We start from the raw sequence: 14550 nt of genomic DNA, 5'->3' as shown, positions 1-14550 counted from the left end.
ATTGACTGCCAGTTGTTCCTGTATCCAGTTGCAGAAATTCAGGCTATTGTGAAAATCGTCACCATGCAGTTCTTGATGCAGTGAAAGATAAAACGGATGCCGTTTGTGTGCATGGAGTATGCGTAGAAAAGTTCTTGGCGAAATTCCTGAAGCTTGCGCTCATGTGAGGATTTGCAGGAACCGCAGCTAAAACATTCACTGTGTTATTTTCCTTTGTCACAGGCCACGGTTGTACTCTTTCTATAGGTTTAACACTTTCCGTTTCAGTAAAGAGTTGGACAATACTGCGAAACGTTGTTGCAGACGGAACATTCCTTTAAGGGAATACACTCCTGGAAATTGAAATAAGAACACCGTGAATTCATTGTCCCAGGAAGGGGAAACTTTATTGACACATTCCTGGGGTCAGATACATCACATGATCACACTGACAGAACCACAGGCACATAGACACAGGCAACAGAGCATGCACGATGTCGGCACTAGTACAGTGTATATACACCTTTCGCAGCAATGCAGGCTGCTATTCTCCCATGGAGACGATCGTAGAGATGCTGGATGTAGTCCTGTGGAACGGCTTGCCATGCCATTTCCACCTGGCGCCTCAGTTGGACCAGCGTTCGTGCTGGACGTGCAGACCGCGTGAGACGACGCTTCATCCAGTCCCAAACATGCTCAATGGGGGACAGATTCGGAGATCTTGCTGGCCAGGGTAGTTGACTTACACCTTCTAGAGCACGTTGGGTGGCACGAGATACATGCGGACGTGCATTGTCCTGTTGGAACAGCAAGTTCCCTTGCCGGTCTAGGAATGGTAGAACGATGGGTTCGATGACAGTTTGGATGTACCGTGCACTATTCAGTGTCCCCTCGACGATCACCAGAGGTGTACGGCCAGTGTAGGAGATCGCTCCCCACACCATGATGCCGGGTGTTGGCCCTGTGTGCCTCGGTCGTGTGCAGTCCTGATTGTGGCGCTCACCTGCACGGCACCAAACACGCATACGACCATCATTGGCACCAAGGCAGAAGCGACTCTCATCGCTGAAGACGACACGTCTCCATTCGTCCCTCTATTCACGCCTGTCGCGACACCACTGGAGGCGGGCTGCACGATGTTGGGGCGTGAGCGGAAGACGGCCTAACGGTGTGCGGGACCGTAGCCCAGCTTCATGGAGACGGTTGCGAATGGTCCTCGCCGATACCCCAGGAGCAACAGTGTCCCTAATTTGCTGGGAAGTGGCGGTGCGGTCCCCTACGGCACTGCGTAGGATCCTACGGTCTTGGCGTGCATCCGTGCGTCGCTGCTGTCCGGTCCCAGGTCGACGGGCACGTGCACCTTCCGCCGACCACTGGCGACAACATCGATGTACTGTGGAGATCTCACGCCCCACGTGTTGAGCAATTCGGCGGTACGTCCACCCGGCCTCCCGCATGCCCACTATACGCCCTCGCTCAAAGTCCGTCAACTGCACATACGGTTCACGTCCACGCTGTCGCGGCATGCTACCAGTGTTAAAGACTGCGATGGAGCTCCGTATGCCACGGCAAACTGGCTGACACTGACGGCGGCGGTGCACAAATGCTGCGCAGCTAGCGCCATTCGACGGCCAACACCGCGGTTCCTGGTGTGTCCGCTGTGCCGTGCATGTGTGATCATTGCTTGTACAGCCCTCTCGCAGTGTCCGGAGCAAGTATGGTGGGTCTGACACACCGGTGTCAATGTGTTCTTTTTTCCATTTCCAGGAGTGTAGAATAGCATACCTCTGACGAACTTCGTCAGGATTTCTATGAGCTTCAAAGTGCACAGCACTGATATCGACCCTCTCTGCAACCGTTAACGTTTGTGGAACAGTTGCGACGAGATGTGTACAGTCCGAATCATTGAAGTAACATGAACAGTCTGACCACGGACTGAGCTTCATTCGATTGCGGCAGGTGTCCATGACAGCATTATCAAAAATATCAATAATATCAATAAAGTACTTCGACTGTTTTAATCGAATATGTATTTGTTTGAGAAAGTACCGTTTTGCAATAATTGTCACATTATTTCCACGTTTGCCGATTACAGCGCCACCATCATGAAACGAAAGAAATGTTTCATGCAGTAGTTACATATTTTTTCAAGGAGAATCCAAATCTGCAATAAAAAATAGGGGTTCCTATTGAAGATTTCAAAGTCCCTCCCTCTCCCCCCCCTCCCCCCCCTGCCGCCCCAGGGGGTGGTGCAGGGAGTTGAGCGTTATGTTAATGGATGACCCTTTTCCAGATGAACAACATTTATTACCACTTTTTTTAAATCCGACAAGTATTTCGCCAAATATTTCGAAAAACAAATTTTTATTCCTTACCCTGTATATTATAAATATAGCCCAGTAACATTCTCTTGCCCGCTCAGTTAGCCGAGAGGTCTAACGCATGGCTTTCCGGCGCAGGAAGGAGCGCCTGGTCCCCGGCACGAATCCGCCCAGCGGACTTGTGCCGAGGTCCGGTGAACTGGCCAGTCTGTGGATGGTTTTTAGGCGGTTTTATCATCTGCCTCGTCGAATACGGGCTGGTTCCCCTTATTCCGCCTCAGTTACACTATGTCGGCGATTGCTGCGCAAACAGGTTCTCCACTTACGCGTACGCCACCATTACTCTACCACGCAAACATAGATCTTACAATGGTGTGGTGTGAGACGTTCCCTGGGGTGGGGTGGGGGTGGGGGTGGGGGGGGGGGGAGGGGGGGCGGTGTCCACCCGGAGCCGAACCGCACAATAACCGTGGGTTCGGTGTGGGGCGGCGGATGGGTGAAGTGGACTGCCGTAGTCGTCGTGGGGTTGTGGACCACTGCGGCTGCGGCGAGGACGGAGCCTCTCCGTCGTTTCTAGGTCCCCGGTTAACATACAATACAATATTATCTACAAAGGGAACCTACTACTCATTACACTTAGCGAGACTGGCGTATGTTAAATGTCAAACTTCCCTGTAGAGTTTCATGCAGAGAGTACATGTGACACTTTTGGTGAGAATTCGTTCATGGTACGTTCATGTTAAGGTTGGCAACTCTCTCTGTTTGAGAGCAACTCACCATGTTCCGACACCTAGTACAACGCTAACGTAGGAAAAACAAATGCCAGACTGAGAGCCGCGCGGGGTAGCTGAGAGGTCTTGGGCGCCTTGTCACGGTCCGTGCGGCTTCACCCGAGGGAGGTTAGAGTCCTCCCTCGTTCATGGTTGTATGTGTTGTCCTTAGAGTAAGTTAGTCTAAGTTAGATTACGTAGTGTGCAAGCATTTTGGTCCCATAAGACCTTACCACAAATTTCCAAATTTTTACAGACTGAGATTTGCTGCAACAGTCCTCAGTAAAGTGTAATCCACCCACAAAGGAGATAGCGTACAATGCTTCCGTTCTGTCGGTACTTGACTATTGCTTCTCACACTGGGATCCTCAAGAACTACGATTTAGAAAAGATGTAAAGAAGATTGAAAGATGAGCAACGAGTTTCGTCAAGCGTTCGCGAAACGGCGTTTTTTGTCACTGAAATTCCGAGCGCGTACATTTCTATAAGATTTCTAACTACGTAGGCCATATCTCGCCAAAATATCTTGAAAGTGAGATCAGAGATATCCGAGGTCACACCGAGGCTTATCAGCAATAGTTCTTCCAGTGCACTACTCTTGAATGGATTGACGCATGGAGTAAATATCAGTGGCAGAAGAAGTACACTCCCGCTATACGTAGTAAGCCTGCTTCCAGCTTATAGATGAAGGCGCAGTACAAGTAGAAAGTAGTGGCCCTGCAGTTCCAGTTTCCACATCTGCTGACACTACTTATAATGACCCACTTGTTCTGCATGAAAATGGAAGAAAATTCAAATTTTGTTCAGAAATTTGCAAAATTATGTCAAGTCTAAACGATTGGAATTTGGAAACAGTTTTATATAAAAATTACACACGAGTTAACTGGAACTCGTACAAAGTAACAAAGTAAAAATAAGGAGGGAATTCAAAATAAATTGTTTATGCTAACTTGTATTGCGCTAAGTTGGCCCTTGAGTCGCGCTAAGGTGGTCACAAAGTAGAGGTATAAATCATTTTTCGTCTTGCTTGGGAACCCCCCTGGAGTTGTCAGTTGCGTAGAAAATATCATTGTTATGTTACAACTCTGCTTCATAGCGTTAACACATGCCTCATTGAGGTCGTCGGACTTAAGGAAAACAGTAACTTTAGTAGAAGAACTTGGCAGGTTTTACTTCCTAAAATGGAAGCAATTGTTCTTAGAAAGTTGATTGACATACATTTGATAGTAAATTTTACCTTTGAATTTTATTCATTTCACGTTTTTGCTAAAACATATAGATTTCGTGATTTCTAGTAGTATGTATCTCATGCCTCAAAACTGTAGCAGAACTATTTTTTAAAATGTTTTATGTTTATCGGTTTGTATTATTTTCAATAAAAGACTAAATCTTTAAAACTTGTATTCAACTTTATTATCTGCGTGAGAATTTCAGGTTTTCAAGCAGTGAAGTACGTTTAGTGGATTTTTTTCCGTGAGGTTTAAACGAAGATGGCCAGCTTCGGCTTCCGCCATCATCGACGAGTGTGAGTCAGAAACGTAGAGAGTAGGATGCAATACTTCCGTTAGTGCTTGCACCAAATAACCTTCTTCAGATGAATTTTCACATATTTAGAAGGCTGGTGAGGGCATCACATCCTTTTACTGTCACTCAGCCGAGGACGAACCTGCGAAAAACAAAGATTTATAAATGTGTATGGAAACAAGTTCGATTCACGCGTAAAGAAAGGGTTATTAGTTCTGAGGAAAAAGAAAAAAAAATACTTTACCTTGCACCACGCAACTCTTTCCGTCAACCCCTATGTGACACCTGTAGAGAACGACGAACGAGGATGTGATATTACCGAAGTCAGAGTGGAAGAATACATATATCCAAGAGAACTCTTGTTGTAAACGAACAGTGGCGGCTAATGTTCAGACATCAGAAATCTCAAGCAAGCAGCCACCGCCAACAGATCAGTTGCAACGACCAAACCCGCAATTTTCTGGCCAATGCTCTCACCAACTGAACTGTGCAGGTACCTACGATCTCACTGTTGGAAACCCGAAAGGAAGCGACGGACAATCTGGTTGCTGACACGCAGGGTCCATGGATTCATAAGGTTATCTCCATACCCGTACACGTTCGTCCACTCGATACAATTCGAAACGAGACATGCCCGACGAGGCAACTTGCTTCCAGTCATCAACATTGCAGCGTAGGCCTAGTAGAAACCCTTGCATGTCGCAGGAGATGTGGAATTTAACTGAGGAAAGGAGAAAATATAAAAATGTAGCAAATAAAACGGGCAGAAGGGAATTCAAATGTCTAAAAAAATGAGACTAACAGGAAGAGCAAGATGGCTAAAAAGGAGTGGCTAGAGGACGAATGTAAGGATCTAGAAGCATATTTCACTAGAGGATAGATAGATACAACTTACTGGAAAATTAAAGAAGCGTTTGCAGAAAAGAGAAGCAACTGTATGAATATCACGAGCTCAGATTGAAAACCAGTGCTAAGTAAAGAAGAGAAAAGTGGAAGGTGTTATGTACAAGGGGGATAAACTTGAAGGCAACATTATAGAAAGGGAAGGGGAATTAAATGAAGATGAGATACAAAATATGATGATGCGAGAACAAATCGCCAGAGCGCTGATGACCTAAGTCGAAACGAGGCCTCTGGCGTAAACAACATTCAACAGTACTACTGATAGCCTTGGTAGATCCAGCTACCACAAAACTACTCCCTCAGACTTAAAAGTAATAAATCCAATTCAGAAGAAAGCAGGTGCTGACAGGTGTGAATATTGCCGAACTACCAGTTCAAAAATTCATGGTTGCAAAATATTAAAACGAATTCCTACTGAAAAATATAAAAAGAGTTAAAGTCGACCTCAGTGGACATCACTTTTGATTCCGGAGAAATGTAGGAACACACGAGGTAATACTGACCTTACAACTTATCTTAGAATATAGGTAAAGGAAAGGCAAACCTTCGTTACACTATTTGTAGATCTAAAGAAATGTGACTGGAACAAAATCTTTGAAATTCTGTAGGTAGCAGGGATAAAAGTGAGCGAAAGGCTATGAGCAACTTGTAAAGAAACGAGACGTTGTTTATAAGTGTCGAGAGTCATGAAAGGGAAGCAGCGTGTGAGAAGGGAGTGAGACAAGGTTGTAGCCTAACCACGATGTTATGCAATATGCACATTGAGCAGGCAGTAAAGAAAACAAAAAAATTGGAGTAGGGATTAGAGTTCAGAGAGATGAAGCAAAACCGTCGAGGTTTGCCTATTATACTGTAATTCTGTCACCGACTGTAAAGGACTTGGAAGAGCAGATGAACGGAATGGACAGCGCCTTGAGAGGAGGATATGAGATGAACATCAACGAAAGCAAAACAAGGATAATGGAGTGCGGTCGAATTAAATTAGATGATACGGGTGGAATTAGATTAGGAGACGAGGCACTAAAAGTGGTACATGAGTTTTGCTATTTGGGCAAAAAAGTAACTGATGATGACCGAAGTAGAGACGACATAAAATTTAGACTGGTAATGGAAAGATAAGCGTTTCTGAAGAAGAGAAATTTGTTAACATCGAATACGGATGTAAGTGTTCGGAAGTGTGTTTGGAAGGTATTTGTGTGGAGTGTAGCCATGTATGGAAGAGGAACACGGACAATAAACAGTTTAGACAAGAAGAGAATAGAAGCATTGAAATCTATTGCTACAGAATAATGCTAGAGATTAGATGGGTAGATTGCGTAAATAATTAGGAGGTACTGATTGGAATTGGGAAGTCAAAAAATTTGTGGCACGGCTTGACTAAAAGAAGGAACTGGCTGAAAGGACACATTCTGAGACATTAATTTCCCCAATCACCAATTCAGTAAGTATGGGGGGGGGGGGGAATAAAAATCGTAGAGTGAGACCTAGAGATGATTGCAGTAAGCATATTTAAAAGGATGTAATTATTCGGAGATGAAGAGACTTGCACAGTGTAGAGAATCATGGAGAACTGCACTGACCAGTGTTCGGACTGAAGACCACCACCACAACAACAACGTTGTGGGTGACGAGAAAGGCACGCTTGCAGCATCGCATGAGCAAATGTTTGTGTCTGTCTGAGTTTGTTGGTACGTGTGTTCATGCAGCTTCCTTGTATTTTGGTGTTTAGAAAGAAGTTTTCAAATCGAGGTTTCTGGAAAGCCTTGCATCTCTTTTCGGCTTTGGCAAATGAAAATCTCTTCCCAAGCTTGAGAATCTCTGTTTTCCTCTGGTCGAGGAAAATGGGGGCCCACGCTACGCCCTATCGAAGAACTACTGCAGAAGTTAATAAAGGCATGTACCAAAGCGCTATACACATCTTCCATATGTGATAACATGACGCACCTCTCACAGGTCTCCATAGGGTAAGCTCACAGACTTGTGCATTTGAAACAAAGTCTGAGTTCTGCTATCCACATCCTCAATTTCAGAATCATCATCGTCAATGTCATCATTATGTAACTGATCGGCACTAGTCTGTCAAATATCAATGTAAATGCAGTTGTTTACTCAAAGTCAAAGGGATATGTGTTATTGTGGTAGGCCTTTATTTAAGTGCTCTCTTTCTGGGAGCGATATGGGGAAATTTTAAGGTCCACCTATCACAATATACATAAAATAATTGCTAAACTTACACGTTCTGGAAAAGAGATATTGTTGAAAACAGTATAGTTGGTATAAAAAATTGTGAACGAACAGCAAATACGAAACGAACGGTTGCTGATGGTAATCCATAAATCCATTTATTTCAGTTCATTTGTCATGCAAATATCTGTTGCTACCTCAGATAAGTTTGCCAGTTAGATGACTGCCTCCATATGTATAGATATTAGAGTTCAGAAGTTATTAGCAGTAAAATGACCGATACCTGAAATGTTTGAAATACAGCACGTGGAAAACACTACACCTTTTTATATGCGTTTAAAATGGAATTTAGATTAATAAAACCAACTATGCAACTGTTTATGGCTGATGCTAGAGATTTATTACATTACTCAGTTGTAACTACATTCGTGCGGTAAATTATTACCCCACGTGTAATTCTCTTGCTTACAATTCTGTTTGTATTGCAAAATTACCACTCCGTTTCCACATAGACTTAGTACTGGCTGTACTTTTGCACTATGCTGGCGCGTGCTAACTAGCGACCATTATTTCCTAAGGACGTACCAGTCGGGGTCGAAATCTATTCCACGAACTTATGAAAGTTACTTTTCTTATTAGTAATCACAAATTGTTTGTAATTGTTTTAGACAGAAAAGAGCGACATGTGAACGAAGATCAAACTTTGGAGTTATTGTTAGATAATGAAGGCTGCTGATTCGTTGGGTACACCAGATTCATTTCAAGATGCAGCCGGATTGACTGACAGTGAAACAGGAGTATCTGATCATGAAACTGACAGTGAAATACAAGACGATGAAGAGGCACAAGAAGGGAGTATTCGCGAAGAAATACAATAAATAGCAAGATAATCTGGTTATTTTTATGGAAAAAAATCTTTTAAGTAAGAGGATCAAGACGGTGCATCGGCATCTTATAAACAACTGATCATGACGTTGATAATGGAAATATCAAAGAGAGGACAATACTTTCAGAAATTTTCTAGGAACGTGCATACTGCAATGGACATAGGTGTTTGCAAAAGTTTTGAAAATGACAGCAAGTTATACGACTCTGTAGTGCAGATCAAAGCGGGGCTGAATCAGCCAACGAAGTCTAGGTGTTCCGGTGCCTCAACATGCCCACGACCTAAGGTACACAAAAACTACCAAAACATACTCTAAATGTCAAAATACATGTGAAAAATTTGTTCCTGCAACGAAAAGTTGTATGTCTTGATTGTGAAGAATGAAAATAAGTCCTTAATTTATTCTTGCATATACCTACTGTCATTTTCATTGAAACTCATTGTTTATTTTTTCTTTATAGTTTACCTAATTGACCGTTATTTGATCTCAAAACATGTTTCTCAACGAAGCTGAAGTAAGCTTTCTTTGTTTTTTAACGTAACTCCAAAACTTCTTTTTAAGAGCCCGATGTTAATGTAAGAGCCTTAACTGGTGCTACGATCACGTTTTCTGTCTTCATAATGATTAATTTTTCATAAATATAAGCCGTCTTTTTATTGATGATTTAAATGTTTAGAGAAAGGTAGAAGTAAATAAGATTCATATGGTTTTCGTTTTGGGGTCGGAAACTACCCCACGAAGTACTAACGCCAGTCTAAATAAGAAGTACAGTTAAGAAGCTTAATTGCGATCTCATTCGCATCGACGTAGAGAGAAAACTTCTACAATCTGTCTTGTGAAATAACCGTGGTTGTTCTGCATACGGCCGTTGTCCCCAGAGTCTTCCCTTTTGCGCAGATGATCTAAACCTTCAGAGCGTAGTTCCTGGAGCAAAACAATTAATTAACGTCACGTTCCGACAGAGTACATACCACTCTCTAACAGCAGGTCAGTTTTCAGTTTCACACTTCACATGTTTCAGATGACAACAGGATACACGTTGAGCGTAGCATAATTATGTGTAGCAGGCAGCCGATCACAAGTTTCCGTTCCACCAAAGTATTCCTCCTGTCAGTGGATCTACAAGTGTCACTAACAAAATATTCTCGGGTTTCAGGCCGGCTTAGTTTGGTAACTTCCCACGAGATTTCGGCAGGTATCTCCTCTGCCATCGTCAAGTGGTTGTGAATGCCGCTGGAGTGCTTATGTAGCCGCCCCGCCACCTGTTACGTCACTAATGCCTAGTCCCGCACCACATACGGCAATGTTTTGGTGGTGCGCCCGCCACGTCAGCTTCAGCTCGCCAACCCCAGGACCCCAGGCAGCACTCAGCTGCAGTCCACCGTCTTTATTGAGGGCGATGTCCGATATTTTGATCTCTGTTGCTTAATTTACTACAGTATCTCAAAAGCCGTTGGTCCGCTTAATAATACAAGTATCGTCGAATGCAATTCGGTGTCCCTTTTCCAAGGCATGCTCCACTACAGCCGATTTCTCTGGATAGCGTATGCGGAAACACCTTTCATGTTCTATGCGGTGCTGTTCAGTAGTGCAGACAATCTGACCGACATAAAAGTGCCCACACCCTCACGGTATTCTGTATATTCCAGGTGTTCTGAAGCCTACAGTTCTTTCACAGGCTTCATAAGTTTGCGGAACTTTTGTGGGGGCCTGAAGACTGTCGTTTAGATTTTTCTTTAGAAGCCGGCTAATCTTCCCTGTTATTAAGCTGCAAATAAGTTAAAATGTAATGTTATTCGGAGGCCTTCTGTTTTCGCAGCTTAGACTAAACTACCTGTGCAATTTGTCTGTTGTTGTAGCCGTTTTCCTTGAAAACTTTAAGTAAGTGGATTAGTTCCAGCGGCAGCTGTTCGGCGTCTTAGACGGCTTCAGCTCGATGTACCAAGTTCATCAGAACATTTATATGCCGGGTGGTGGTAGCTGGTGCTTATATGTGGGCTCCCGGTGAACACTGCTCCGAGACGCCTATTGGGTTTATGGCGGACAGGAACGTGCAGGGAAGACAAAGTTATAACAACAGACTGTTACAACCACAGACAAACTTCGAAGGCATTTCTACCAAAGCCGCGAAAGCAGAAAACCTACGAAGAAGACACATTTTGTGGCTCAATAACGATAACGGTAGGCCGGCTCGTGAAGAAATACAAAATCGACACAATATTCAGACCCCCATCAAAGAGCCGGCATCTAATGAAGCCTACAAAAGACGATGTAGCCCTCACAACACCTGGAATAGGTAAGATACAGTGTGGGTGTGGCCGTTTTATGTCGATCAGATTATTTGGGCTATTGAACAACACCACATAGAATATGAAATACGTTTCCATCTACGCAATCCAGAAAAATTAGTTGTAGCGGAGCATACACTGGAAAACGGACACGACATTGCGTTCGATGAAAATTTTATTAGTAAATGGACCAACGGCTTCTGGTACAGCGTAATAAATTAAGAAATAGAGATCAAAATATCGGACACCACCCTCAATAAAGACGGTGGATTATAAATGAGTACGGCCTAGGATCCTTGATTGGTGAGTTGAACCGGGAGCCGCGGTCGCGGCACCAACACATTGTCGTATATGGTGCGGGACTGGGCAGCAGTGACGTCACTGGTGGCGGCGCGGCTAAACACGGCAGCGGCATTCACACAGCTGTGAACCACTTGACGATGACAGAGGGTATCTCCCCCCCGGAAGCTCGTGGGCGGTTACCATTTGACACGGCGTCAAACCTGGGAACCCTTTGTTAATGGATATCGCAGAGAGAGCATGCTTTCGTAGATGCAAGTTTCATCACAATCATAACAAAAATATTATGACCAGCTGCTTAACAGCACATTGGTCCACATTTGTTCTTGTGGTTTCAGTTGCTGTCTTTCGATCTCGGGGCCACGAGACCAATTCCCAGTCTTGTTGAGGATTGTTTCCGGTCGAAATGGGGTGTGTGTGATGTACTCAGCATCATTTCAGCATCTTCATCGACGTGCAGTCACTGAAGTGGCTTGTACCAAGCGACCGAACTCCCCAGGAGTAGATTGTAGATTCACGGCTAAATATGCAAGACGAACTTCTGTTTTACCGCATCTCCTGCCCCCAGCCCACCAGTCGGCGTTGAATCTCGCGGAGGGCAGTGCTCATAATGTTTTGACTCATCGGTGTGTCTGTTGCGTGTGTGTGTGTGTGTGTGTGTGTGTGTGTGTGTGTGTGTGTGTGTGTGTCAGAGAGAGAGAGAGAGAGAGAGAGAGAGAGAGAGAGAGAGGGAGAGCAAGAGAGACAGAGGGGGTGGAAGGGAGAGAGAGACTGACAGAGAGAGAGACAGAGAGGGGTGGGGGTAGAGAGAGAGAGATTGACAACGGGATACCAAGAAGTTAGGATCACGGATTTGCTACAAATTTTGTACACTTTTAGTAGTCGGTTAGGACAACATAATGAGCGAGTAGCAAGGCGATTTCGAGAAAATATCAAGAGAAGTCTTATGCGTCAATGTTGTACCGGTGTGTTGCAAGTGCAAGATGGCGGCGGTCATATGCTTAACCTTGAAGTTGCGTAATCGGTGGATCGCTGGATCGAGTAGCACTTTATTTTTTATTCACATTTTTTCATCACTAGTCATACTATTTCATACATATTATATTTCAAAGGTAATATGACGAAAATAAGCGTGTATTTGCAAGAACTTGAATCTCCAATGATATTTTGTTGTCTGCTGTTTTCTCATTACCAAAACAAATATTATATTTATAATTATCAACAAGTAAACGATCAAACGCATAAAGTTTTTCTGAAACTTATACCTGGTATGATTTGCGAAGACCGTTTTACCTGTAATCGGGTAAGGTACCGAGAACTGCTTTGCAGGAGCATGCTTGGATCAGCGGATAAAGGTTTCGGGGACGAGAGACAGGCTTGGAGACCCCAAGTCAAACATCGATAAATAAAAGTGTAAATTACATCATGCAATATGCCATAATATGAGGGTAAGCCGGCCGCGGTGGTCTCGCGGTTCTAGGCGCGCAGTCCGGAACCGTGCGACTGCTACGGTCGCAAGTTCGAATCCTGCCTCGGGCATGGATGTGTGTGATGTCCTTAGGTTAGTTAGGTTTAAGTAGTTCTAAGTTCTTGGGGACTAATAACCACAGCAGTTGAGTCCCATAGTGCTCAGAGCCATTTGAACCATTTTTGAGGGTAACGTACGAATAATCGTCGCACATGCTTTCAACATTACAAATTACAGGATGATATTTTTCGTACAGACTCGGCATTATTACATCGTATGAATGCAGTTTTAACGCATGCGCAAGGAATCTTCGGAGTTTCTAAGGAAAATCAAACCTCATTAACATTTTGAAAAAAAAAAAAAAATCTCTTTCTTCCGCCAATTTAGATGCAAATTATGCGTAGCGCAACATTTTATTGGTACTGAAAATTTGCGATGTACGATTGAATGTATTTTTATTACATCTTCACGAAAAGTAATTTCTCGTTGACGAAATAAATCTCGGGTGAACAGCCTGGTATGAGTGTGCACAAGACACAATATTTCGGCAATCGACCGCGTTGCCATCATCAGGTGTGTTCATTGTCAATCAGATATGAAGAAATTTGAAGGTGCTTCAGATAAAGTTTTTAACTATCCTACAGAAATAAAAGTCGCATAATATTTGTTGTATTAATAATAACATTGAAAATTCAATAAAAGTTCGCGCAAATACACGTGTCTTTTCATCATATTATATTTAAAATGTAGTATGTGCGAAATAATGTGACTAGTGTCGAAAAAATTGTAACTTCGAGAAAAATATGACCGGGACTCGATCCAGGGATCGACCGATTACGGAATTTGTACGCTAACCACGTGACCGCCGCCAGTTAATGCTCACGTTCGCATCGTAGCGGTACATCACTGGCGCGCACAACTTCTCTTGCGATTTTCTCTAAATCGCTTAAGTAGTACGCCTTACTTCTTGCGCATTTTTCCTGATGGGCTGTCAGAGGTGTACAAAATTCGAAGTTCATCCGTGATCCGAAAGTCGTGGCCTCCCCTTGCGAGAGAGAATTTCTGTAAGGTGAGATATGTAAATTTTGTTGTATTTATTTGAGAAGCAATTTATGATTCTACTACTTATAGCCTCATAAAAACAAGCTCCTTCCAAGGAAATGGAATGAAATCTAACGCCACTTTTTTTTCAGAGATCGACATCGCAGACGAATCGAGACGAACTGACCTTGACGCCTTCGTCAAGGCCAGCAAATGGGATCTCTAGAAGTGAACCCAAAGTTCTAGGGAAGTCTGACGCTGATTCTACAAAGAAGTTCGGCATTCAAAATGCGAAAAAGTTTATTGTAGCAAAACATGGACATGATAAATCTTCTAGGGTCAGCCACAGGAAGATTTAGTCTTGAACTGTGGGCACTGGATTGCAACATGTAGTGATGTAGCCTTGAAGTATTATTCTTCTGTATAAACATAGAGCTCACTGTGACGTACTACGTTGCGTGACGTTTTTGCATAATTCAACAAATGAGTAGGTTTTGAGAACATGCAGGAGACTGTAATCGAAAAATTTAAAAATCTGTTGTCACATTATATGTTTTGTTCCATAGATACATAGGATGAAGAATATGTCATGAAAAAAGAATATGTAATACATATTTACAAGAAACTGAGATTGCCAATGTTCCTTCGAAAAATCCTGGGGGAAACGGTCCTCGTGGTGGTGGAATTGGTAAAATATCTGAAATATATTTACATTTCAAGCGTAATAGCAGACTTGTTTCAAACATATAAAAGTACTTAACAATGGAGTGCTTAAGATAATTCTTAATCTATTATATCCACACATCATTAATCTGAAAACGCTTTTTAGCAATTATTTACAACTTTTTTTCTTTTTCTTTATGTTGGTCGCTTTACTGCAATGAA

At 43.2% G+C, this 14550-nt stretch overlaps 1 protein-coding gene across 2 annotated transcripts in view; it reads left to right on the top strand.

Annotated features, from left to right (window-relative positions):
* LOC126267357 (uncharacterized) overlaps positions 1–14294 on the top strand; it is a 65417-nt gene extending 51123 nt beyond the window's left edge. For both annotated transcript variants that reach the window (XM_049972494.1, XM_049972492.1), the window contains exon 5: positions 13818–14294. In XM_049972494.1, the coding sequence (XP_049828451.1) occupies positions 13818–14024 (207 nt within the window). In that variant the 3' untranslated portion in view covers positions 14025–14294. The remainder of the gene's footprint in view (positions 1–13817) is intronic.
* The last annotated feature ends 256 nt before the right edge of the window (positions 14295–14550 follow it).

The sequence above is a fragment of the Schistocerca gregaria genome, chromosome 4 (genome assembly GCF_023897955.1).
Source record: "Schistocerca gregaria isolate iqSchGreg1 chromosome 4, iqSchGreg1.2, whole genome shotgun sequence".
Classification (NCBI taxonomy): domain Eukaryota; kingdom Metazoa; phylum Arthropoda; class Insecta; order Orthoptera; family Acrididae; genus Schistocerca; species Schistocerca gregaria.
This window is presented reverse-complemented; position numbering and strand designations above follow the sequence as displayed.